General features: G+C 34.7%; 1 protein-coding gene across 1 annotated transcript in view; it reads right to left on the bottom strand.

Annotated features, from left to right (window-relative positions):
• The window catches only part of LOC133192442 (low-density lipoprotein receptor-related protein 4-like), a 77,281-nt gene extending 53,043 nt beyond the window's left edge, over positions 1-24,238 (bottom strand). The window contains exons 1-4 of the mRNA XM_061328449.1: positions 24,202-24,238; positions 23,562-24,000; positions 22,791-23,043; positions 21,793-21,940 (exon numbers count right to left, since the gene is read on the bottom strand). Coding sequence (XP_061184433.1) covers positions 21,793-21,940; positions 22,791-23,043; positions 23,562-24,000; positions 24,202-24,238 — 877 coding nt within the window. The remainder of the gene's footprint in view (positions 1-21,792; positions 21,941-22,790; positions 23,044-23,561; positions 24,001-24,201) is intronic.
• Positions 24,239-27,319: the final 3,081 nt, after the last annotated feature.

Below are 27,319 nucleotides of genomic sequence, written 5' to 3'. Positions count from 1 at the left end.
AAATCAAAGTTAACATTTTCGGCTGCTTGGAATTTTTATTAAGCCTTTAAAAAACATAGAAAACCAAATCGACCACCTACACAAAACATTGATATACAATTTACCCTCTCAAGATGTAAAGAAATTCTTTGGATTATATCTCTAAATATTTAGTAAACATGGCTACATTTGACATATATTTCATATTGCTATACATACATTTTATATGCTGAATAAAGTTCAATACTCCCTATTATAGGAGTGGAATGCCCAAACTTAATCGACAACGGTAGAGAAATAATTATATCTTTATCACAGATGGCATAAATAAATTCGTAAGTTTTTGCTACATTTTAGTAAACATGGAACCAAGATACATGTTGCATTGGCTTACAGTAATAATTTCTTGGTACTATGTGAATTAAGGTACATTTTAATGCAAAAGAATATCTTAATTTTCTAAATTCGTATTAATCTAATAAAATAATGTACATACTGGAGCGGATAGTTGAAAAAAAATATTTCACTTGGTGACGCGCTCACCAAAGACCTAAAGCCATGAAGAATCAAAATCGGCCCTGTTACCAGAATAGATGAAACTTTCTCAAGTGATAATCTAGGATTAGTAGGTTATTAAACAATTTAATTTTTTTAACGATATCTTTTGTAGTTTTCTTTTCACAGTCGTTCAAATTTGGCATTGTTTTCAAATGAAATATACGACGTCATTACTTTGATGTTATATGTACTGTAACGACATGACGTTAACATTATTTAAAAGAAGGTAATATACATATATGTACGTTGATTAAATAAAAATTTACCAAATTAGGCACTACTTAAGAATTTGAGAAAATTTAATAATAGGTTTTCCAAGAAGTTCTGAAACATGGGATAAATACCTACAATTTGTAGCTTTTGCTTTTCTAACTTACAGCTACATGTATTTCTGGGATTTAAAATTTATTATATTTAAGGGTTGTTCGGGGAAATCGTAAGATAAAATTGTAAGTTTTTAATGAAAAATAAAGGACCCGCGTAGCTGATATTTTAGCAAGTGTTGAGTGAAAATTTATTTTAAAAAATAATTAAATATAGTCAGGAAAAAGGATTTTGTTATGTTGAAATGTCCACAAGATAGGGTTCTACGGCGCACGACAAAGAAAGGGTTTAGGAAATCGTGCACGATCAATATTTAGTAAAAGCATTTAAAAAATCAGTTTCTGTTTATTTAAACAATAAAATGCTTTCTTTGGTTGTAAGTACGGGAATAAATGTTGCAGCTGTTGGAGAAAAAATGCATAACCCGCGTAAGCGTTAATTCCCGTACTAACAAACAAAGACATTTTATTGTTAAGGTCTTCCGCTCCAGCGGGAGACCTTCTACTGATTCTGATGGTTAAGATTATTAAGGTCTTTCGTCTTCAGCGGAAGACCTTCTTGTTATTCTTAGGTTTCTTTTTCACTTTTATTATTGTTTTTTTTTTTCTTATCGATTTTGTGCACGCGATTTCTCGAAAACGGCTGGATTTCCGTGAAATTTTCAGGACTTATGTATCATCACTTGAACATTATGCGGTTTTTTTCTGTTTTGATGATGTCACTTCCGGTCCGGAGATATTGTCAATTTAATAATTTTTGAAAGGTCGGGTTGTCCGGAAATTTTCTTATGAATGGCTCTAGATAGAATCATTCAACTTTCAGGTATGATAGACCTATGTCTGCAGATATGCGTAACCTATTTCATTTTTACTGGAAATGCCGCACGTCGGCGCTCGCTATGGTCCGAAAAAAGGCATATCGAAAATTTCAAATTAATCAACGCTTTTTCTATAATAGCTTTTTACCTGTAAATATTTTGTTAAAACATATAGAGCAAAAGTTGTGTAGAATGTTACGATCTTTCAAAGGATATCAACAATTAGGGCCTGACCCCTAAAATTAGGGAGTTAGAGGGACCAAAATTCTTTTCCTGATATCTCAAAACGTATTGAGAATTTGTATAGCATCATAGAAGCAAAGTTGTTCAAAATGACAAGTAGCAGCTAAGGAGACCATTAAGAGTCGTCAAAATGACGTCACTTCCGGTCACAACCTTATGCGTTTTTTCTGTTTTGATGACGTCACTTCCGGTCTGGAGATATTGCCGATTTAATGGTTTTCGAAGGGTCGGGTTGTCCCAAGATTTTCTCATATACGGCTTTAGTTAGAAACATGAAAAGTTCAGGTATGGTAGACCTATGTCCGTAGATATGCCTAACTTATTTCATTTTTACCGGAACTGCCGCACGTCGGCGCTCGCTATGGCCCGAAAAAGTCCTATCGGGAATTTTAAATTTTCTAACACTTTTTCTTTAATATCTTATAATTAAAACATATAGAAAAAGTTGTATAGAATGTTACGATCTTTCAGAGGATACCAACAATAAGGGCCTGGCCCCTAACACTGGGGAGCTAGAGGGGCCAAAATTGTTTTTCTGATATCCCAGAAAGTATTGAGAATTTGTATAGCTTCATAGAAGCAAAGTTGTTCAAAATGACAAGTAGCAGCTAAGAGAGCATTAAAAGTCGTCAAAATGACGTCACTTCCGTCACGCCGAGAGTAATGGTAAATGGCTCAATTTTGCACATATGACCATAGAAGTCTCTCGATCTCAATCTCATCTCCTTAAGATTTAGACGGAAGACTTATTTGTTGCTTTGCAACAAGCTCGTCTAGTTAAGGTCTTCCGTCTCCAACGGAAGACCTTATTGTTTTCGTTCGGTTTCTTTTTCCCTATTATTATTATTATTATTATTCTTACCGATTTTGTGCACGCAAGTTCTCGGTAACGTCTTGGCCGATTTTCATGACACTTTCAGATCTGATAGGTATTGATCTGAACCTTATTGGAAATTTTTTTCGTTGATTACGTCACTTTCCATCTCGAGATATTTAGGATTTTCTGATTTTCAGAGGGTCGGCCTGTCCTGGAAACTCCTCCGAAACGGCTTAAGATATTGAGTCACGATTTTCAGTGAAGGTAGGGGAAGGTTTGTAGATTTGCAGGCAGGTGTCCAAATCTCTCTAGCTCAAAAGGCGCCGAAGCTCGGTAGGGCTCAAAAAATGTCTCAGAAACATCTCACAAAATTTTACACCTTTTCTTTTGTATCTTCATACATGTTAAGAATTTGTTAAAACATATAGAAGAAAAGGTGTGCAGAATGATACGACCTTTCATTTGATATCAAGAAAAAGGGGCTGACCCCTCAAATTAGGGTCTCAGAGGGGCCAAAAGTCTTCAACCTATAACTCTTTAACGATCAATAATTTGTAATACATTATTGAAACAAAGATGCTTATCTTAACGATTTACATCAATATATTATAAGATTTTGATCATATGTTACATAATAAGGGGTCACAAGGGGCCAGAATACTAAATCTTTGACGCTTTATATCTCGAAAAGGGGGAATATTTTGATAAGCAATACTGAACAAAAGATGGTCAGAATAATGTTCTAAACAATATGCACCCTTTCAATTTTTGTCAAACGGCCCCATTAAGGACTTGGAGGGGTGGCCCCTAAATATTTCCATTCAGCATATCTCCACAACGAAAAGAAATCTCTGAATAGTTGTTGAATAAAAAGTCTTCAAAATCACAAGACCTTTCATTTGATATCAAGAAAAAGGGGCTGGCCCCTCAAATTAGGGACTCAGAGGGGCCAATAGTCTTTCACCTATAACTCTTTAACGATCAATAATTTGTAATACATTACTGAAGCAAAGATGCTTATCTTAACAATTTACGACAATATATGATAAGATTCTGATTATATTTTATGTAATAAGGGGTCACAAGGGGCCAGAATGCTAAATCTTTGACGCTTTATATCTCGAAAAGGGGGAATATTTTGATAAGCGATACTGAACAAAATATGGTCAGAATAATGTTCTAAACAGTATGCACCCTTTCAATTTTTGTCAAACGGCCCCATTAAGGACTTGGAGGGGTGGCCCCTAAATATTTCCATTCAGCATATTTCCATAACGAAAAGAAATCTCTGAATAGTTGTTGAACAAAAAGTCTTCAAAATCGCAAGACCTTTCATTTGATATCAAGAAAAAGGGGCTGACCCCTCAAATTAGGGACTCAGAGGGGCCAATAGTCTTTCACCTATAACTCTTTAACGATCAATAATTTGTAATACATTACTGAAGCAAAGATGCTTATCTTAACAATTTACGACAATATATGATAAGATTCTGATTATATGTTATGTAATAAGGGGTCACAAGGGGCCAGAATGCTAAATCTTTGACGCTTTATATCTCGAAAAGGGGGAATATTTTGATAAGCGATACTGAACAAAATATGGTCTGAATAATGTTCTAAACAATATGCACCCTTTTAATTTTTGTCAAACGGCCCCATTAAGGACTTGGAGGGGTGGCCCCTAAATATTTCCATTCAGCATATCTCCATAACGAAAAGAAATCTCTGAATAGTTGTTGAACAAAAAGTCTTCAAAATCACAAGATCTTTCATTTGATATCAAGAAAAAGGGGCTGACCCCTTAAATTAGGGGCTCATAGGGGCCAAAAGTCTTCAACCTATAACTCTTTAACGATCAATAATTTGTAATACATTACTGAAGCAAAGATGCTTATCTTAACGATTTACAACAATATATGATAAGATTCTCATAATATGTTACGTAATAAGGGGTCACAAGGGGCCAGAATACTAAATCTTTGACGCTTTATATCTCGAAAAGGGGGAATATTTTGATAAGCAATACTGAACAAAAGATGGTCTGAATAATGTTCTAAACAATATGCACCCTTTCAATTTCTGTCAAACGGCCCCATTAAGGACTTCGAGTTGTGGCCCCTAAATATTTCCATTCAGCATATTTCCACAACGAAAAGTAATCTCTGAATAGTTGTTGAACAAAACGTTTTCAAAATCACAAGACCTTTCAATTGATATCAAGAAAAAGGGGCTGACCCCTCAAACTAGGGGTTCAGAGGGGCCAAAAGCAATTCATCGATAGCATTTTGATAATGTTTATAAATCCAAGGATTGAAATCTTATTAGGGAAGTCTTTATATATTATTATCTTTTAACAAAGATCATAGTCAAAATCCTATCTCATCGAAAAATCGGACGGAAGACCTACTCGTTGCTCGCAACGAGATCTCATCTAGTTTATTATTATTATTCTTACCGATTTTGTGCACGCGATTTCTCGTAAACGCGTCGATGGATTTTAATGAAACTTTCAGTAGTGATGGCAAATTATATGAACTTAAGGCTTTTTTTTTTATTATTTTGATGACGTTGCGAGTTATTACCGATTTTCTTTTTTTAAATTGAAATTTTGTCTAGGTCTCTCCTCCTAAATGATTAAAGATACAGTCATGAAACTTTCTGGGTTTTGTTTTTTCTGGCGTCACTTCTGTTGTCCACAGAAAGTAGTATAAAAATATGCATTTTTTAATTTGTTTCATTTTTAAATGTTCACAACACAGCCATATAGGGTGTTTCCAGTCATTTCATATCCACCGGAAATTAGTTTTTCTAAATCGGAAGTTGTCCAAAAATGCGTATTTTTCATTAAAACTTTCAGGAAAGATTTTAACAAACTCATTTTGGAATTTTAAGTTGTTTTGAGCACTTCCTGTCACACCGGAAGTAATTGAAAAAGAACCGGAAATTGCTAAAAATTAAAAGATATCACTCTTTCATGTGTTTCGTAACATATTTCAAATAATTCAAGCGCCTATTTTATTTATCTTTACTTGTCCTTAAATCTTTTTTAAAGTGAAACTATCACAGTCAAGATCCTAAATCGAACGGAAGACCTACTCGTTGCTTTGCAACGAGCTCTGCTCTAGTTATTATTCCCTTTTCATACTACACGCGATTTCTCGGAAATTAGTCGACCAATTTCAAAGATTTTTTTCAGGGATGATGCATCATTATCATTAATCGGGATCTTTTTTTCATTTTCACTTCCGACCGCATTTTTTGTCTGATTTTTCATTTTTCCAATTGTCATTTTGTCCACGATTCTTCTCAAAAACGACCCAAGAATCAGGGATTCTTGAGTCAAGATAGAATCATGATTTTTTTCAGAGGTGATAGAACATCTCTTTGAGTTGTGTATTACGGCTTTTGTTTTTGCATCCGTCACTTCCGGTCGACAACGGAAGTGATATTTTATTCACGATTTTTTTTAAAAATTGAACAGTTTTGAATAAAGGCATATAGAACTTAGGTTCAATTGTATAATTGACAACAAAAACCATCCATCGAAAGTACTTCCGGTTTAAACCGGAAGTAGTTGAAAAATAAAGCTTTTCCTTTAAAATCATTAGAAATGATATAAAATGGTTTGTAATTGAGTTTAAAGAGTTTTTTAATGACTTTGAGATTGGACGTCAACCGGAAGTGACGTCTTAACGGCCAAAAAATCTTAATTGAAAGACGAAGTTTTTGAAAAAAAACAAATGATTTTTGGCCCATTTTAATGAAATTTGCCTAAATTTTATCATTATAAGGATAGAAACTCTTTATATTTTACTTTCGACGTCCGTCGTCCGTCGGAAGATCTACTCGATGCTTTGCAACAAGCTTTGCTCTAGTTCTTTTTTTTTTCTTCTCCTTTCTAGACGCGAACTTTGAGACCTCATATCTCGCTCATTTCTCATCGGATTTTGCTCAAATTTTCAGAATTTATAGACGTTACAAAACTCAATCAGAATATTGTCATACATTTAAAAAGTTTCCTTCCGCTTTGGAATTATTTCCCTTTAAATGAAAATTTAGTGGGTTTCGTTTCCAGACAAAGGCTCCGAGACTACAAAAGCTGAAGCAGAAATACTACTGAATTTGAATAAAAGAAGCATTGAAGTTGTGCACACCGTTTTTTTGTTTTTTGATTTCTTTGTTCAAAATAGCGCTAGATAGGGGTAAAAAATTAGAACGCCTAAAAGCACGAAAATTTACACATATTTTCCTATGTATCTTTTAAACTAAAAATATTTTCTTAAGACATGTTGAATAAAAGTTGTGCACAATTTTAAGGTCTTTCATTTGGCAACACCAAAAAGGGGCTGGTCCCTTAAATTAGGGATCTAGGGTCCTTGAAAGTTTTCGTTTTATAACTAAAAACGGTAAATATTTCGATATACGCATGTAGCTGTCGCTAAAAAGTTGTTCTTTAACATATTATTGATCTCATGAACTTGTTATTTTGTTCGAGTCTTTTTTAATAAATGAGCTAAAAGCTTGACCCATATACAGGTAACTAGTTTCATTAGACAAGTGAAGGTGAAATCTTTATGCGCATAGCTGAAATAAACTTGCTATAAATGATAAACCTATCCAAAATAAATAATAATATTACTTTAAAATAAGTTTTTACGCGTTCTGTGGTTTTATTCCAGATTATTGAGTCACACATTTTCAATACGTCTGGGGGTTTGTTTTTGTTTATAATTACGTAACCGGCCATCCATCGATCACGCGTGACCTAGATCCATTGATCAGTGGCCATACACTAAAAAGGCATTGCCGTTCTAAATCTATTTTGCAAACTCAACGATGTACGGATAATTGTGTTTTTTATTTCACATCGGATCTTTCAAATTATTTCATCTTATCAATGTTGAACATTTTGGTAATATACTTATTAAATTATTGTGGAGGAAATCACAAGAGATCCATTGCGTGCGAACCAGCGACTTGAGTTCGTAAACAAAACATCTTTCCGCCGTTTAATGTTGAAATATACACTATATTAATTTTTTAAAAAGTTAGCAAAAAATGAATCAGTCTTCGACTGGATTTAACAACATTTCACATAAATCCCGGGTTTTGTGTTTGTTTACAATTATGTAACCTTTCCCTAGATAGCATATGGCCGAGGAAGCAGCTATTACTGCTCATTCACAAATTAAACATTGTCGTTCTATATTCATTTTGCTAACACAATGATTTACGGAAAATTATTTTTTAAATCATATCGGATCATACAATTAAATCATTTAATCTTATCTTAATGTGATTTAATTTAAATCCAAAACATTTTATTAAGGACGTATAAAGGTCCCCGATTTCATGAATCCTAATCGTTAAACTGCATACATGTATTTAATAAACGAGTTACTTCTCAATTATGTGTTATAGTTTTTTTTAGCTTAAGATCGATAATAAATCGCCCGTCAATCATACAAAAATAAAACAATAGTTGCTGATTTGATTGACATGCCAGCAATCTGTGCTACCTTATAGTCTGAGTTTGCATGCTTTGAAAGCAATTACATGTACCTGGTCACGCTCAAACGCTTTCATGTACCGCTTGAAAAGTCGCTTTGTATACACTCTGGTAAAAAATACTTATATAATGGTTGGTAATTATGTTTCAAAAAATAAATGAGAAAAGAGAATTAAACTTTGAGTTCATTATTTATATTTTCACTGCTGTTTTGTTAAACAACACGCAAATAAACAATTCTACTACGGAACGTGGAGACTGGTCTTTCGGATGAGGCCGTATAAACCGAGGTCCCGTGTAGCAGTAGGTGCCGGCATGAAAAAAATCCCCCACTGCTCAATGGCCTTGAGTGTCGAGTACATGTCTGAATTTGTAGTCCTCCACCGGCAAGTGGTGGCGTTTCCATGTGAGTGAAAAATCTCGAGAGGGAAGTTAAACAACACACAAACAAACAATTCCACTACAGAACGTGGAGTATGGTCCTTCGGATTAGACCGTATAAACGATGTCCCGTGTAGCAGTAGGTTCTGGCATGAAAAAAGATCCCTCACTGCTCAAAGGCCGGAAGTGCCGAGTACAGGCCTAAATTTGCAGGCACTGGCAAATGCTGGCAGCCCAAGGTACGTTAAATAACAAACAGACGATTAAAGAAATAGTTTTGTGTCGCCTGCAGAGCAGAGCAGCACTTAGCAATCAATTTACCTTGCGTCTGTCTGTCTGTCTTGCTGTCCGTCAGTCTGTCACACCTTATATCTCGAGAACTGTAAGAGGTATGGATTTGATAATTTGCACATATAGCTTGACACTATGGCTTTTGTATTTTACCATGGCTTCCGACATAGATATCCTTGAACTTGATCTTTGACCCATTTTCAAAATAACCAATAATGCCGATATAGAACTTCTTTTTTTATATTTAAGAGGTAAGTCTACATATACACTGTATGCTATTTAGAATGTGCAATGTTTGTCGTAAAAAATTTTGAAAAAACACCAGCGTTACAGTCCACTTGACCTTGACCTTTGACCTATTTTGCAAAACATACTGCGGAGGGCTAAGTTTAACTTATGTCTATTGAAATTAGAGAGGCAGGGGTTAGATAATTAACATTTATACATGTTTATGAGCTCATGACAATGTATTTTGACACTGTATGAAATAAAGAAACCACAAAAACTGAAATTCAAGTACTATGAAAATACACGGGATCGGTATTCCAAAATGGATGATATACACTGACAATTGCGGATATGATAGATTGAAGCCTCTTTTGAAGAATTGTTGAAATCACGTTCTTAATTAATTCAAATAATTATTTATAATAAATTTATTCAAATTTCATTGATATCCATTTTAGCTTTAATGTTTTAAGGATTTGATTTCTATTTGATCGTAAGATTCTATCACAGTTCACTATCCCTGGATTTTTTTTTTTTTTTTTTTGGTATGAGCTATATGCCATGCCGCAGCAAATAAATAGCTGATCACTTTTAAACTTAGTTACATCTTTAATGAAGCTTAAGCAGGCGACACACGCGTTCCTTGGAACACTCTTAAGACTAGTTCTGTAAGAAATCAGCAAAGATGATTAAGCAGAGATTCTAATGAATAAAATGTTATTTTTACCTTTTTATAACGCTGACTATATATACATGTATGATCTGCGTTGTAAAACATGATGTGAAATGGTAACGTAATGCCGTAATGCACCTTGTACACGTACACAAAGACACCGACGTTTTTCAATATCGAAATTGGACATGAAACATATTTACAATAAAATTTGAAGTCAGCGAGTTAAACGTAATAAATTATAACTATATGGAAACGATATAAAAAAAATGTGTAAACTTGTCAAGTCGGAAACATTCAGAAGGGTATTGTTGGTATCATACAAACTGTCATGGCCTTGACTCAAGTTCAAGATCACTAAGAACAAGATGCTTTTACTGGATGTGTGGTCTGAAAGAACATGTGTGAACTTGTCAAGTCGGTAACACAGATAGGTTTGCGTCATAACCAGAGTGTGTCATGGCTTGACGCAAGGTCATCTGGACAAGTTCAAGGTCATGAAATAGAAAGTGTACATTATTTTATTGTTTTTTCTACTGGCGAAGAATTGCAATTTGATAGTCCCTTACAAGATTATCTATCATCTTAGAATATGGCATGACCTTGACTCAAGGTCACTGCTCTAACGGAAGACCTATTCGTTGCTCTGCAACGAGCTCGGCTCTAGTTCTTATTTTTCTTTTTTTTCCCCCTAGACGCCAACTTAAAGACCTCATATCTTGCTCATTTCTCAACGGATTTTGCTCAAATTTACAGGATTTATAAAAGTTACAACACTCTATCAGAATGCTGTCAAACATTTCAAAAATCCACTTCCGCTTTTGGGTTATCTCCCTTTAAATGAAAATTTAGGAGGCTTCATTTCCAGACAAAGGCTCCGAGACTACAAAAGCTGGAGTAGAAATTCTATCGAATTTAAATAATAGAAGCACTGAAGTTGTGCACATTCGTTTTTGTTTTTCAATTACTGTATTCAAAATGGTGCTAGAGAGGAGTCAAAAATTAGATTTTCGTATTAAAGACACAGTTTATTTATCTCTCTAATGTTATTATTTAACGCGTTGCTATTTCTTTCATGAACATTAAACTGCATGTATATAATTATCATGATAATTGTACGTAGAGGTCACATTTTTAATTGTCAGGAAAATCGAAAATAAAATCTAGTACTTTTGAGAACTTTTGTATTATTTTCTTCCTAACTTGCAATATTATTGCATACAAAATACTAAGTCGGACGCGTTACCTAAATATTCCACTTGTATTTGAAAATTCTATCGAGCGTCGAATGAATTTGCCCGTTAAAAAGTGTACAAAAAACCTTCCTGTGCAGTTTTCTTTGGGAATAAATTGGCTTAGATAGTCTAATCCGACATGAGTTGACAAAACTCACGCAATGAGAAGCCATACATTTCAAACTTGTGACCTCTTGGTCAGTGCATGTGAAGATTACGCATGGCAATTAGTGTCTGGAAAAACGAAGTATGTTTTATAAATGATTTGACAGGTTAAGATTTGTTCTCATTCCAAATTAAATACAAACACAAACCCGTTTTTTCTTTGTTATTTTATACCGTCAGTTATATTAGATAAATTGTTTAAAAAACGTGTTGTTTAGGAAGATTAATCTTATGCATTTGTTTTATTTCATCTTATAAACTGAATTTACCCCTGATAGGAATTACTGGTACAGATGTAAGTACGCATAAATCCGGTTTTATTTGTTTATGTGGAAGAGGGCCCAAAATAAATACACCTTGAACTCTGGAATTTCCCTATTTTACTGTTTAAATCATAGGTCCGCTCAGCTGACGAGTTGTTTTAATAACGGTAATAAATTATATTCAAGTCCTGGCCAGCGATCGTTACGGTTGGTGATATTGCAATTAAAACAGGTACTAAGATACTAACGGGTACTGCATAGGGGATTAATTTCACGGGTTGTAATTTTCACGTTTTTCTCTCCTCGGACACGATCGCGGTTTGTTGAATTCGCGGAATCGGTATATGATAAAAGTTACCTCCTTTGTCTTTATCCGCGTAATCCATAGTATAGCTGGAACGACATTTATCAGCGTTATGTATTCACTTCATGAACAGGGCAGATTTATATAAAATGATTAGATTTAGTAGTTAATTGATGATTAATCAAAACAATTTTTTTTTACCATAAACGTCAAATGACTTTCCTATAAGTGCATGTGTACGTACATCTTTCCGAAGGTATAACACATCGCAGCGAAAAAAAAGACACTGGACGCTAATCAATGTATTAATTTAGGTAGACGTAATGATATCCTTCCATATCTTCAGCAAGTTCGATAGTTATTCGAATAATATTTTTTAAGCCAAAATTTCCATAAAAACTAATACGCATATTTCTAATGCAGGTAACAAATACACGTGGTAACGTTACGCACGGGTAATCAAAACCGATGACCCATGCGTTTTGACTGATGAAACATGTATCTATTAAAACAGCTTTTGAACAATAAATACAGGTAATTAGCTGCTTATTTGAATTAAAGTAGAGCGTGATAATTAAGATAATTGAATGACAAGAACTATATTCGTAATTACTGAATGACCATGTATTGTACGTATATATACCTATCGTAGTCTATTCTCAAATTTCCAAATAAAACATCGAGGTTTAATATTTAAAACTTATTCACTGTTTCTTGAATTCACGGATTTATTAACACCGTGAATATAGCGAATATTAACACCGCGAGTTATTTTCCCCCTATACAGTATATATATTTTCACCTAATATGTTTTCATTGAGTGTTTTCATAAGAAGTAAATTGCTGGAGAATATCATGTTCTCCCTATCACATCGATAGCGCGTACAACTGTACAGACACACAAATCAAAAGGACGGGCGAAAACGATGAAATAAAAACATTTCTCGATTAATTGAAGTTATTGTCTTTAGACAGATAAAAATAAATGAATATCCGCCTGAGAACATGTGAAAATTATACCCAAATACAATCTAACGAAAGATTTTGGGTTTAATCCGAGTACACAATAGCACTGATGTGTACATGTACATGCAGAATACCTCTTTTTTATCCTTCGTCCATGTGTTCCTCCTTAGTCCTTAACAGAAAAATATATCAGTAAATCATATTATACCGAACGAGGTTGAAAAATGACGAAAATGACGAACTTTTTTATTTCTTAAAATTAACAGCAATTATATAAGACTTTTCTCATATCACCGTAAAAATGCCCTAAAAACTAAAACCGTCTGGTTCGACTTTGTCAACACGATTTAGATCGGGTTCGAGATTTTTATTAAATGTCTGGAGTATTTCGCTTATTCTACAAGTCTTTAGAATGAAAAAAACACTGGCAGATTTAGAGGAGGTTCAGGGGGCCTGCCCCCTTTTTGTATCCAAAATATACACAAGATTTAATAAATCAATTTAATAAATCAATTTTTATGTAGCTTTGCTCCCCTACCCTGACCCAAAACTGATCGGTCCCCCTTTTCAAGATTCCTGTATCAGCCACTGAAAAAGAATGTGTTGTTCTCCTGGGTGTCGATATCTGAATTATATTTTAATTAAACATCCTGTCTAATATATCATAGGCGCCCATAATAGGACAATTATTTGTTTTTTCAATAAAGTGGTTCTTACAGATGTTAAAAAAAAACCTTATAAACGTCTAAATAATCATTTAATTGATATAGAACAATTGTTATTTTAGTTCTTTGCTTACATAATCTAACTTTTATAAACTAACACGAACGTCGTGCTATCGTATACAAATACTCAGAAGCAATCTTTCATATTTAATAAACGTATAGGTGAATAAATTTCCTCTCATCACTATACGTATACCCCATCCCCGAAATAAATATAATGTTTTCCTTCGCAGTCGGTTATGTAAGTTTCAAGTGAGGATGGAGCTTTACAGAAGCAGGTGATGAATTCCGAGAGAAAGGCACTGCCTATTTTATATACATGTACATTCCTAGGGACCTGGTTTTCTGAACGATGTCACTGTTATTCAAAGACCTAGCTAGAAGTTCTCTCTCTCTCTCTCTCTCTCTCTCTCTCTCTCTCTCTTTGAAATGCAGGCCCTTCGATCGTAAAAAAAAATGACAAAATAATTTCAATTTTTAATAAGTATCTCATCTCCCAAGCCAAAGGCCCAAGTAAGCTGTTCTATTCAAAATTCTTCATCTTTGTTTGCTTTCTTGGTGTATATAAGCGTTATCGTCGTTGTCGTACTAAAGCTACTTGTATTTTTTTCTCATTTTTATCTTATCAAGAACCACTGGGCCGTAACAACGAAAATTAACATAGAATATTTTGGGTAAAGTTTTGTTCAAATGAAGGGTCACATCCTCATTTAACGGATACATGTAGTAAAAATAGATTGGGTCAAGGCGCGGATCAAGGAATTTTTTTCCATGGGGAGGGGGGGGGGGGAGGGGATCCCAATAAAAAAAAAATTTCAACCCAGAAATTTCTTGACGAGCCAAAATTAAAAAAAAAAAACTCTTTTCCCAAACGTGAAAAACCTAAAAACCTATTTCGTGTGTGTGTGTGCGTGGGAGGGGAGGGGGGGGGGTCGTTGACTTAAAGCTTCATACCTAAGACTTTTCATACCATTTTAACACAGATCCGCGTTTTCGAGGAAGGGTCCGCGTTTTCTAGGGGCGGGGGGAGGGGTCCTTGGTCACTTTTACTCGGTTTAGTATATACATTTAACTGCCTCCAATCCCCTCTAGATCCGCGCATGAGGTCATTTGAAATAGTATTCTCAAGAACCCGTGGACTTGAATGAGAAAATTTCCAGCATAGCATACATTCAATTTTTTTTCAAATCTTGATTCCAGGGAGAGGGTTTGGGCCGGAAAGAGTGTTCATAATTTAACATAGGAATTTATATATCCCCCCTAAACGAAGTGTGTGGGTTTGGGGTGGGGGTGTTTTGAGTCTTTTGGAATCACACTGTCCGTCTGCCTAGCTGTACGTCTGTACGTGATAGTTTGCCCAGGATATAACTTTGTTATGAGGAAACTGGAAGGTCATACTTGGTACAAAGATTACTGATGATCCGAGGGTGTGTCATGTTTTTCATCCAACATCATTCCGGCAAGTGTGTGTCTGTGTATGTGTGTGTGTGTTTTGAAGTCATTCCTATTATGTCATCATTTTGAGAATGTCAATGCACTTGCGTAATTTACGTAGTTTCCCAACCATTCGAAATGAAATAGTGGTAATGTAGCAGAAGGAAAATAGATACCTTTGATCACTCTACAGCGCACTGGAGAACAGAATGTAGAATTAGGAATGAAGCCTCCTCAGGCTTTTAAATGATTACAAAGGCGAAAAATTATGAGAATATCACAATTTTGTACCCTGGTACACAATGGCATGGAGGATTTTATCGCAGACGGTTTGAGATTGTGTCTCCTGTTAAACAAAAACACACTGACAAACAGAATGACACTATCAACCCAGACTGATAAGATTGCATATTAAGATCTTAAGATCTAATATACTGTTAAAAAAAGAAACGCATAATACCAATAATACCCTGAATAATATAAAATAGTTTTGTCATACAACATTTTCTAGATGGATAGGATTCATTGGAATGAAATGCATATACTGAAAAGTATTGTTAACTTAACATCCTTGTACAAAACTCACAAACAAAAAGACTTGATTTTGCACAATGATGAAAGGATGACTACACTTAAGGACATGCGAAAATTGCGACAAAATAAACTTTCAAAACAAGCAGTTTTCTTTTAATTGCAGGAATGATCAACATCTTATCTACAACTTCACGAAATTACATTAATTAAAAGTATATATTTACGAAGAGCGAAGCTGTTTTCAAAGGCAGGGGTCAATACAATTTCTTGAATCTCCGTGCGATCATGAGGACGCCCACTTTTCACTAACTTTATACGTAGTCAGCGCATATTTGTCTACTGTTCTCCGATTAACAGTAATTGTATATTTGCATTTTAATGTCCTGTTCACACGGAGAGTTTAATTCGCAGTAATTTGCGTTTAATTGAATTAAACTCTCCGTGTGATCAGGGCATTAATGTTGTGTAAAAAGATTAATAGACAACATGCGCTCATGATTTAAAAGAGAAATCAGTGGCGGATTCAGGGGTGTTTGGGGGGAAGGGTTCGGGAAATAAACCCCGAGACTCTATGCAAACCCACTGTTTTACACGAAGAGATGAAATATACAGCCAGCATGAGAAATCCCTTTCCGCTTGAGCGCACACAATACACAAGTAATCAACAGTACAGAGATCATGATAGTCCGTGCAGCTAGTGATGACACAAATTCATACACTAATAAACAAAACTGCACGCAGTTATTACGGTATTGTTTTGGTATTGCTAAAATTAATATTCTTTCGATAGTTTTCTTCTTTCTTCGATAATTGAATGTTACTTTATTGAACTGTACGTGAATAAACTGTGATTGTTAGAAAAAAAATCAATTAATACATCAAGGACGTATAATAGTTGTTTACGTTGTCACCTGTACAAAAAAAAAAAAAAAAAAAAAAAAAAAAAAAACATTGAAAGTGTTTCTTTTCTAGATGGGAGTTTCAATACAATTTTAAAAAGCAAAAGATCTGCATTTATTTTTTAAATTACAGTTGAATGATGTTTAGTAAAACCCAAATAACGGTTACAACTTTATATAATGAATTGTGGTAAAACTGATATGTATAAAGCAGAGGCCCTGTCAAAACAAGAATTGGCCACTTTTTTATTGATTGTTTTTCAAGACTTTTTTCCAAACATTTGGCTGGTAAGAGGGTGAAAAAGGTTTAAAGAATTAAAAAGTACATTTATGTTAGAAATTATAATCCCCCCAAATGAATAAGCAATAATTCAAACAATTTCGCAAATAATTTATATTTATTCTTCAATATGAAATATCTTTATTTCTTTATATTGCAAAAAAAAAATTATATGAACAGTAAAGTCAAGTAATTAAAATGAGTAATTAGGGTTTCTACACAGAATCCAAATTTTCGAAGTGTTTGGAAATTGCACATCAGTCGTATTATGGTATTCAGAACTCCACATGCGACACATTGGACGTGCCGTGCATTTTAAAATTAAGAATTAGATAATTATTATACATCGAATGGCGATATTTCTGATTTTATCAGATTTTAAATTTAATTGTTTTTAGAGAAGTCTCATTTTTCATGCTTACATGGAAGTTAAAAATAATCCCAATTTTTTTTTTAATTTTTTGTTCGAATTCTTGATAATTTGGGTACGTCGGTCTTGTAAACAACTAGAAGACAAGAGGCCCAAGGGCCTTAACGGTCACCTGAGTATAATACAACAACTAAGAGGATCCACAGAGTATAAAACAAGAAGTCTGTGAGCGAATGCTCACTAGTAATACCCCTGCTCTGATGTGAATATACGATTACCCTCTCATGTAGACATCGAATTCACACAAAAATAACCCCCCCCCCCCCCCCAATCTGCATGCCTAAACAAAGATTGTGGTAAAATTTCAAGCATCTTCACTGAGTAGTTGCTAAGAAAACTGTGACGGAAATTTGGTACGGATTGACGCAAGGATAAACAGGAAGTTGACATCAGATTTAAACAAAAATGAATCCCACAATATGGCATGCCTAAACAAAGAGTATGCTAAAATTGCAAGCATCTCTGATGAGTAGTTGCTGTGAAAACTGCGACGAAAAATGTGTTATGGATACAAGCACCGATAAACAGGAAGTTGATATCTAATTCACATTTAAAAGAATTCCGATATTTGGCATTCATAAACAAAGATTATGCTAAAATTTCAAGCATCTACGCTGAATAGTTGCTGAGAAATATGCGACGAAAATTTGTAATGTATGGTACGGACATAAAAAGATGTTGACATCGGATTTGAACAAAAATGAATCCAACCATATGGCATGCCTAAACAAAGATTGTGCAAAAATTTTAAGCATCTGTGATGAGTAGTTGCTGAGAAAACTGTGACGAAAATTTGTTACGGACAGACACACGGACACACAGACATACGGACACACACAGACAGACAGACATACAAGGGTAAAACAGTATACCTACCTCTCCTTCGGAGCGGGGGTATAATAAATCCCAGTATTTTGCATGCCTAAACAAAGATTGTGCCAAAATGTCAAGCATCTACGCTGAGTAGTTGCTGAGAAATATGCGACGGAAATTTGGTATGGACAGCCACACGGATAAACAGGAAGTTGAGATCAGATTTAAACAAAAATGAAGCAGTCCACATGGCATGCCTAAACAAAGATTGTGCTAAAATTTCAAGCATCTGCGCTGAGTAGGTGCTGACAAAAATGCGACCAAAATTTGTTATGAATGGTACGGACAGACGCACGGATTAACAGGAAGTTGACATCGGATTTAAACAAAAATGAATCCAACCATATGGCATGCCTAAATAAAGATTGTGTTAAAATTTCAAGCATCAGTGATGAGTAGTTGCTGAGAAAACTTCGACGAAAATTTGTTACGGACAGACACACGGACAAACAGACACACAGACACACTGTCGCACGGACACACGGACACACAGACACACGGACACGCAGACAAACAGACACACAAGGGTAAAACAGTATACCCCCTCTCCTTCGGAGCGGGGGTATAATAAACTGACAGATGAAGCTTTGTTGCCAAAAAGCAAGAGAAATAGGATGATCAGAATCAATTAAATAATTAGTATAGTATTCAGTAACAAATCATACATTAAATTCTAATTTATCCCCCAATTATCACTATCACATTGCAGACTATTAACAAACTATTAGTTCCTCTGTACTACTTTTAACCCCACATTGTAACCTCTGACATTGGCCTCTCTTGGTCTTTGAAGAACATTTGATAAGTTATTTTTGTTTCATTTTTATTTATTTATTATTTACAAGTCTACCTGATCATTAAAACTATGAAAGTACTTTTTGTATTATTCAATAATTTTTTTTGTATAATTCTCTTATTCTATTAACTTTCAAGTACATTATTTACAGTGATTAATTATCAAAAGTGAAAACTTCTCTCACTTGAATACAAATTAATAAAGCCCTGACTAAGACCAGAACACTTGACCAAATGGTCCTGATGTTCAAAAAACTGGTAAAAATATCCCTGCTTATTAAAACTTTAATTCTGTTTGCCGTCGATATGCGAAGGAGCAGAGATTTTCAAAGAAACAATGCATTTCCTCTACAGATTTACACCCCTACCCTAACACTAAAACCCATGTCCCAGGGTCATGAAATTCATAAATTTGGTAGAGGTACCCTCATCATCATAACTAAGCACTTAGTTAGAGTTTTTCAAAGAAGTAACACATTTTCATTTTAATGATAAATATAGCCCCCCCCCCCCCCCCCCCCCCCCCGTGACCCGAGAAACACCAAAACCTGGAGACTGCAAGTTTTAAAAAATTTGTAAGAAGCACAATTGTTCAACATAACTAAGCACTTTCTTTATTTGCTCAACACTGAGGAGCAGACAGGATTATTTAACAGAATTAATGCATTTTCACTTTATTTTCAATGGAGTCCCACCCTAATACACCATCTGACTTAGAGGCCATGATTTATAACCGGGAGCAGAGAAGAAGTTTTCCAATTTTGGAAAAAGCATCCTTGTACATCATAACCATGCACTTAGTTTGTTTAAATAATGCCCAGGGGCAGAGAAGAGGATTTTCAAAGAATTAATGCATTTTTATTATATAATCAATACAGCCCCGTCCTAACACCAGAACCCCTGATTAAGGGGCCATGAATTTCACAATTTTGGAAAAGGCATCATTGCTTGTCATAATCATGCACTTAGTTTGTTTAAATAATACACAGGAGAAGAGAAGAAAATTTTCAAAGAAATAATGCACTCTCACTATATGATCTATATAGCCCCGCCCTAGCACCAGAACCCCTAACCCATGGGCCATGAATTTCACAATTTCAGTAGAGGGCCCAATGCTTATAACAATCATGCCAACAGTTTGACTATTTGGTGTCCAGGAGTAAAGAAGAAGATTTTTAAAGATTCCATCAATTTTGGTGGTTTTAGCCCCACCCCTGGGGCCCCAGGGGGGCAGGGATCATGAAATTCACAATTTTTGTTCCCCTTCACCCAAAGATGTTATATGCCAAAATTGGTTGAAATTGGTTGAGCGGTTCTAGTGAAGAAGTTGAAAATGTTCAAAAGTTAACGCACGACGGACGACGCAAGACGACAGACAAAAACGGATAGCAATAGGTCACCTGAGTGACTCAGGTGACCTAAAAATGACCAAAAGCTAACTTATTCAATCCAAAATGCTGGAGAATGCACCATTTGGAGTCATTTTTAAAGAAAATTTCTGGGGGGAGGCCCCCGAACCCCCACCTATGGAGGCGGACACCCCCTCCCATGCCCTCCCCTTTCGAACCTATGGGCCTCAACCCCTTTCCCCACATGAACCTCTGGATCCGCCACTGGAAATAACTGCTTCTTCTTACATTATAACTTACAATATTATAATTCACCACGTGATTTCTTACTTATTACGGTCGACGTCCTTCCGCGGTCCCGGCAGTATTTACTATATAAATGATTTGCAAAAACTCTGATATGTCGACCTCGGTAATGTCGACAATCCGGGTTATCTCGACGTATATTCACAGTCCCAAGAGCAAAATTTACCTGGTATATGTCGACATCAGCAATTTTCTGCTCTACTGAACCTAACTGTTTGTCAGATAAGGTCGCTCGTCACGCACGGACGACTCCAGGTATCTCAACGTCGTCAAAATTTCACACCCATGTTTTGACTGCACGCTGCTTAACTAATTCTATAGACTGTGTTTGTAGGTGAATCCCAAGCCCCCTCGGCGTCTTTGAGAAGTTAATTTCTTAATGTTCAGCTTGGGTAATATCATTGCTAATCTGCACGATTCTGCTTAAATGTACAGACGCCGGGTTATTTATATCGAAACCTTACGTAACTTTTAATTTTGAAAAAGTTAACTAAATTACAATGAATAACAAACACACTGAATAATTCAAACTAAGAAATTAAAAGATGTTTTAATGATATTTTGTAGTTAAAATGTATTCAACAGGAAACAATCCAATCAACGACACGACTGTCCGAATCAGCCGTAATTCATGCATCTGTAACATCACTACGTTAGTAAAAAAAAAAAATTAATGTACATGTACATTCTTCCTGAATGAAATAAGAAAAAAATAATCCGCATTCAATTTTTTTCCGTATATCGGATGTCGACTTTATGCGGTTCGAAGTTTATAGAGCGCATTTCGTATCCTGTTCTGACAGAAAGGCAAATTACACTCGAATGCTGTAACTTTGTGCTGAAACTTTGTGAATTTAGAAAAAAATTTCAATAAAGAACACATTTTATAAACAAGATTTATAAAATAACTAATTAGACTTTTAATAAAAATAGAGGGAATTATGAAATATGTTGAGCTACAGTCTATATTAAAGTCATGTACATATAATAAGCTTGTCTGTTTTGCTATGCAGTGAAATCTTGGACGTCAAGTCTCAACTCTGATATCTCGACACACGGGACATCTCGAAATTTTCCGATGTTCCCGTCGATGTGGAGATAACGAAGTTTACCTGTATTTTTTATGTTGACAGAAAAAAGAAGAGTTAACACATCTCGATCGTTTCAACAGAGAGAAAATCTTCTGTAGATGTGACGTTTACTGACAGTATGCAAGCTTATAATTTCACCTTGACTTAACTAATAGTCCTATTAACTACACATTTTTCTTTTTTTTTTTGTAAAATTTGTTCTGGATTGACGAATTTTCATGAATTTATATTTTCCCTTGATGAAGTAAATATAAATTTCTCAATAATTTCCGAACAGCTAGCCCTCGTATATAGTATTAGCTGTCAAAAATATATATATTTACCAGTGTATGTTTTAGAGACTTCTGCATTGTAAACGTGAACGGTAAACGGCTGGCCTTCAGTTATATGTACAGCGTAAAGTGTTGACCCCGATTTCGTGTCCACACCAAATAATAATTTGGATTCAACACTCACAGCATGCAAAATATTCTAAATAAAAATGCTGAAAATCAGATGATATTAGATTTAAAAATACAATCTTTAGAGTATACAGTACAGTGAGATTAAAAAAAAAAAAACAAAAAAAACAAAAAAAAAAACACTTATGCTCTCTTTTAAGGCAGTATGATGAATTGGATGTCAAAAAGAGCGTTCAAATACAAAATTCGATTTAAGAAGTTTTAAATCTTTTACAGATCAAATGTTTTCTTCTGACGTTATTTGCATGTCCTACAGAACCATTTCTTTAGTCTCTGGTTTGAATTCAAATCTTTATGTACATATGTATCTTAAAGTTCTATACCATTCTTGTTACATGATAATTTGTCTATCTATTCCAGCTAATATCCCAAGCCGCTCTTAAAACTGTTACGCAAAAATGCATATGTATTATTTTTATATATCTTCACAAATCAAACTGAATTGCATAAAATTTAACTAAATAATGAAGTAAATGACTTCGATTAAAAAACTAAAAGAAAGATTCGTCTTTAAGTAATTATAGCATGAGATATTTTTATATGAATGAAATTTAAAAAAGATAGTTTATTGGCTCATTTCGTGTACATGTAATATACCATTCTGGACTGTTCAATTCCAAAACAGCAAATGGAGTAGGTTTGGTAAATGCAAAACCCAGAAAAAAAATCGGCGTGAAAAAGTGTCACATTAATTGAGATTTAAGATTTTTATCTTATTTCAAATTTTTGAGAATGTAAAAATAGGTTGGTTTTGGATAGTGAGTCAAAAACACTCATAATGAATAATATGCCCAAACAAATGTTGATTAGTTCTGTGTAGTTGATTATAATTATAATAACACGTAACGGTTATTTGATACCTGATCATAGTGTAGACCTGTAACTGGAACGTAGTTATTGCGTCTCAGTACTCGTCTATTTGACCCATTATAGTTGCTTACTTCAAGTGTGTGTCTGTAATAATCTGCCCAGTAAAGTAAATTATTTGTAGCGTCGACAGAAAGAGCTATTGGCCACATCAATCCAGTGTGCACTATAACAGATCTATTTGTTCCATCCATGGAGGCCTTTTCGATTCTTGAATTTGAGTCATCGTCAGAAAAGAACATCAGCCTATGTGAGTACATGGAAAATTCTAGCAATACACCCCCCCCCATATATATATATATATATATATATATATATATATATATATATATATATATATATATATATATATATATATATATATATATATATATATATACACACAATGTAGCCACACATGTTCATGCACATAATTCTGTACCGATATATTCAATGCATGTGAAGATATGAAGATATGTGAAGATATGTTTCATAATATAAAGATGATATAAAGCATAGAAAGAAAAAAAAATTAAAAAATGGAATAAGTATATCAGTTATTGAAATTTCTCTCACATTAAAAGCGTATGAAAAGTCACGATTGGTATTACTTGTCTATTGGACAATACATCTATTTTCATGAAGCTATAACAAGAACCTAATATGATTTAAGTCTCATTGAATTATTTGTATGTGATGTAATGATATACCTGATATGATATACATAAGATAAGTTACTTAACAAAGTATATAATATTTTAAAATATAATAAATATTTATTTTACCCGTCCTCGGGATCAAGAGCTAATCCGAGCGGTAGCCTCAAATTTTTGTATACGACGACTTTAAACATCGTATTGTCCATGTATGCTGGTTTCATTGCGATCCATTTCATCAGTGAATCACACCAATATAAATTATTTGAAATATGATCAAATGCTATTTGACTTAGTGATGGAGACCTTCCTTTGAATGCAAGTGACATGGTTGATGTATTCTGCCAGATGGAAAAATTTTGGAGTACATAAATGGAGTCTTCGATGCTAGCAAATACAACATTTTTCTTCGAATCAGAGGAAATGCTGCTTATCTTTATTCCGGAAGGACTTAGTGGACGCGAAGCGTTGTTGTAATATTTCGCAGGACTTCTAGGTATTTCTGTGACTGTGAATACCGAAGCGGGGTTCCACATTCCAATAATCAGACCTTTGTCACCAGGTATACCTGATATATAATACAAATTATTAATTTACGCGTTATTTTCACTTTTTGAATATGTTGCTGGATTAACAACGTACGTGTAAAATTTAATAATTTTTTTAAAAAATGGACACGGATATTGACAGTCTAAATGACAAATTAGCACCTTTGCCACAAGAAATAAATCTATTATCCTTTTATAGAGAATGTTACATGTACATGTACCACAGTTATTACTAAGATCAAACAAATGCCTCGACATTATTCTCCAATAAACGAATGTCTGATCTGGTAGTAGAGGACATTTTTTTTTATGTCAAACATATGCTGAAGGGGTAGGCATAAACATGAGGTAAATGAAAACAGATTGTAGAGACAGTTTTTATGGGGGGGGGGGGGTGTAATTAATTGCACTTTATACCATAGCTCAAAATATATGTCAACATTTAGCATGTAATCTACATACAGTGCATGTGTACCAAAAAAGGAATTGGGGTCTATTGTGGTTTGCTCTTCCAAGATTTGGGCCTCATCCACACATAGGCACTCCCCAGCTTTATTGTTAAAAAATATATATCTACTATACTATAATCATAACAAGAGGCACATGGGTCACATCGCTCACTTGAGCACATTGGTTAGGCAAAAGTACAAATCAGTTCAGTATTAAACTACCTGATGATGCTTCCATGTCAGTATAACAAATGCTTTTGTTGTACTTGAGAAGATTTTTTAAAAAAAATCCCATATATTCCTTTGTAGAAATTTGATCCTCCATTTTGGCCCAACCCTATCCCCGGGGTCATCATCTTAACAAACTTGAATCTACACTACCTAAGAATGCTTCCATATCAAAATGGCTAATCATGGCTTTGCAGTTCTTCAGAAGAAGATATTTTATATATATTTCTATTTAAGACTTTGACCCCAGCGGATCATGATTTGAACAAAATAGAATTCGAATCTACACTACCTGAGGATGCTTCCACATAAATATGATCAATCAGGGCTTTGCTGTTCCTGAAAAGAAGATTTTTAAAATTTGTCCTATATATTTCTACACTTGTATGTAAAATTTTGATCCTCCATTGTGACCCCACTCTACCCCCCGGGGGTCATGATTTGAAGAAACTTGAATCTACACTATCTGATGATGTTTCCATATAAATCTGACCAATCATGGCTTTGCTGTTCCTGAGAAGAAGATTTTTAAAAATTTTTCCTTTATATTTCTAACTAAAACGTTGATCCCCCATTCTGGCCCCGCCCTACCACCGGTGGTCATGATTTGAACAAATTTGAATCTACATTACCGGAGGATGCTTCCATATAAATATGACTCATCATGGCTATGCTGTTCTTGAGAAGAAGATTTTTAAAGGTTTTTTCCTATATATTTCTATGGAAAACTTTTATCCTCCATTGTAGCCCCACCCTACTCGCGGGGACATGATTTGAACAAACTTGAATCTACACTATCTGAGGATGCTTGCATATCAATATAACTTATCATTGCTTTGCTGCTCTAGAGAAGAAGATTTTTAAAGATTTTTCCTATATATTTCTATATAAAATTTTGATCCACCATTGTGGCCCCGCTCTACTCCCGGGGATCATTATTTGAACAAACTTGAATCTACACTATCGGAGGATGCTTCCATATAAATATGACTCGTCATGGCTTTGCTGTTCTTGAGAAGAAGATTATTAAAGATTTTTCCTTCATAATTCTGTGTAAAACTTTGATCCTCCATTGTGGCCCACCCTACCCCCCGGGGGTTATGATTTGAAGAAACTTAAATCTACACTACCTGATGATGCTTCCATATAAATCTGTACTATCATGGCTTTGTTGTTCTTGAGAAGAAGATTTTAAAAGATTTTTCCTATATATTTCAATATAAAAATTTGATCCTCCATTGTGGCCCCGCCTTACCCCTGGGGGTCATGATTTGAACAAAATTAAATCTACATTACCTGAGGATGCTTTCGTATAAATATGACGCATCATGGCTTTGCTGTCCTTGAGAAGAAGATTTTAAAAGATTTTTCCTATATATTTCTATATAAAAATTTAATCCTCCATTGTGGCCCCGCCCTACCCCCAGGGGTCATGATTTGAACAAAATTGAATCTATATTACCCGAGGATGCTTCCATATATCTATATGACTAATTATGGCTTTCCTCTTCTTGAGAAGAAGATCTTTAAAGATTTTTCCTTTATATTTCTAACTAAAACTTTGATCCTCCATTGTGGCTCCGCCCTACCCCCAGGGGTCATTATTTGAACAAACTTTAATCTACTTTACCGGAGGATGCTTCAATGTGATTATAATTCATCATGACTTTGCTGTTCTTGAGAAGAAGATTTTTAAAGGTTTTTCCTATATAATTTCTTTGTAAAATTTTGATCCTCCATTGTGGCCCCGCCCTACCCCCAGGGGTCATGATTTGAACAAACTTGAATCTACATTACCTGAGGATGCTTTCATATGACTTGTCATGGCCTTGCTCTTCTTGAGAAGAAGATTTTTTTAAGTTTTTTCATATATATTTCTATGTAAAACTTTGATCCTCCATTGTGGACCCGCCCTACCCCCGGAGGTCATGATTTGAACAAACTTGAATTTCCACGATCTGAAGATGCTTCCATATCAATATGACTTATCATGGCTTTGTTGTTCTTAGGAAGAAGATTTTTAAAGATTTTTCCTTCATATTTCTATGTAAAACTTTGATCCTCCATTGTGGCCCCGCCCAAACCCCGGGGGTCATGATTTGAAGAAACTTGAATCTACATTACCTAAGGATGCTTCCATATGACCTGTCATGGCCTTGCTCTTCTTGAGAAGAAGATTTTTAAAGTTTTTCCCTTATATTTCTATGTAAAACTTTGATCCTCCATTGTGGACCCGCCCTACCTCCGGGGGTAATGATTTGAACAAACTTGAATTTCCACCATCTGAAGATGCTTCCATGTCAATATGACTTATCATGGCTTTGTTGTTCTTGAGAGGAAGATTTTAAAGATTTTTCCTTCATATTTCTATGTAAAACTTTGATCGTCCATTGTGGCCCCGCCCTACCCCCCGGGGGTCATGATTTGAAGAAACCTTAATCTACACTATCTGAGGATGCTTCCATATAAATATGACTCATCATGGGTTTGCTGTTCTTGACAAGCAAATTTTTAAAGGTTTTTCCTATATAATTTCTTTGCAAAATTTTGATCCTCCATTGTGGCCCCGCCCTACCCCCGAGGATCATGATTTGAACAAACTTGAATTTTCACTACTTGAGGATGCTTCCACATGAGTTTCATATTTCCTGGCCCTGTGGTT

This window comes from Saccostrea echinata, unplaced genomic scaffold (assembly GCF_033153115.1).
Source record: "Saccostrea echinata isolate AGI-Se365-2 ecotype Australia unplaced genomic scaffold, CSIRO_AGI_Sech_v1 ptg000025l, whole genome shotgun sequence".
NCBI classification, from domain to species: domain Eukaryota; kingdom Metazoa; phylum Mollusca; class Bivalvia; order Ostreida; family Ostreidae; genus Saccostrea; species Saccostrea echinata.
The sequence above is the reverse complement of the archived record's forward strand: the minus strand, read 5'-3'. Positions and strand labels throughout refer to the sequence as shown.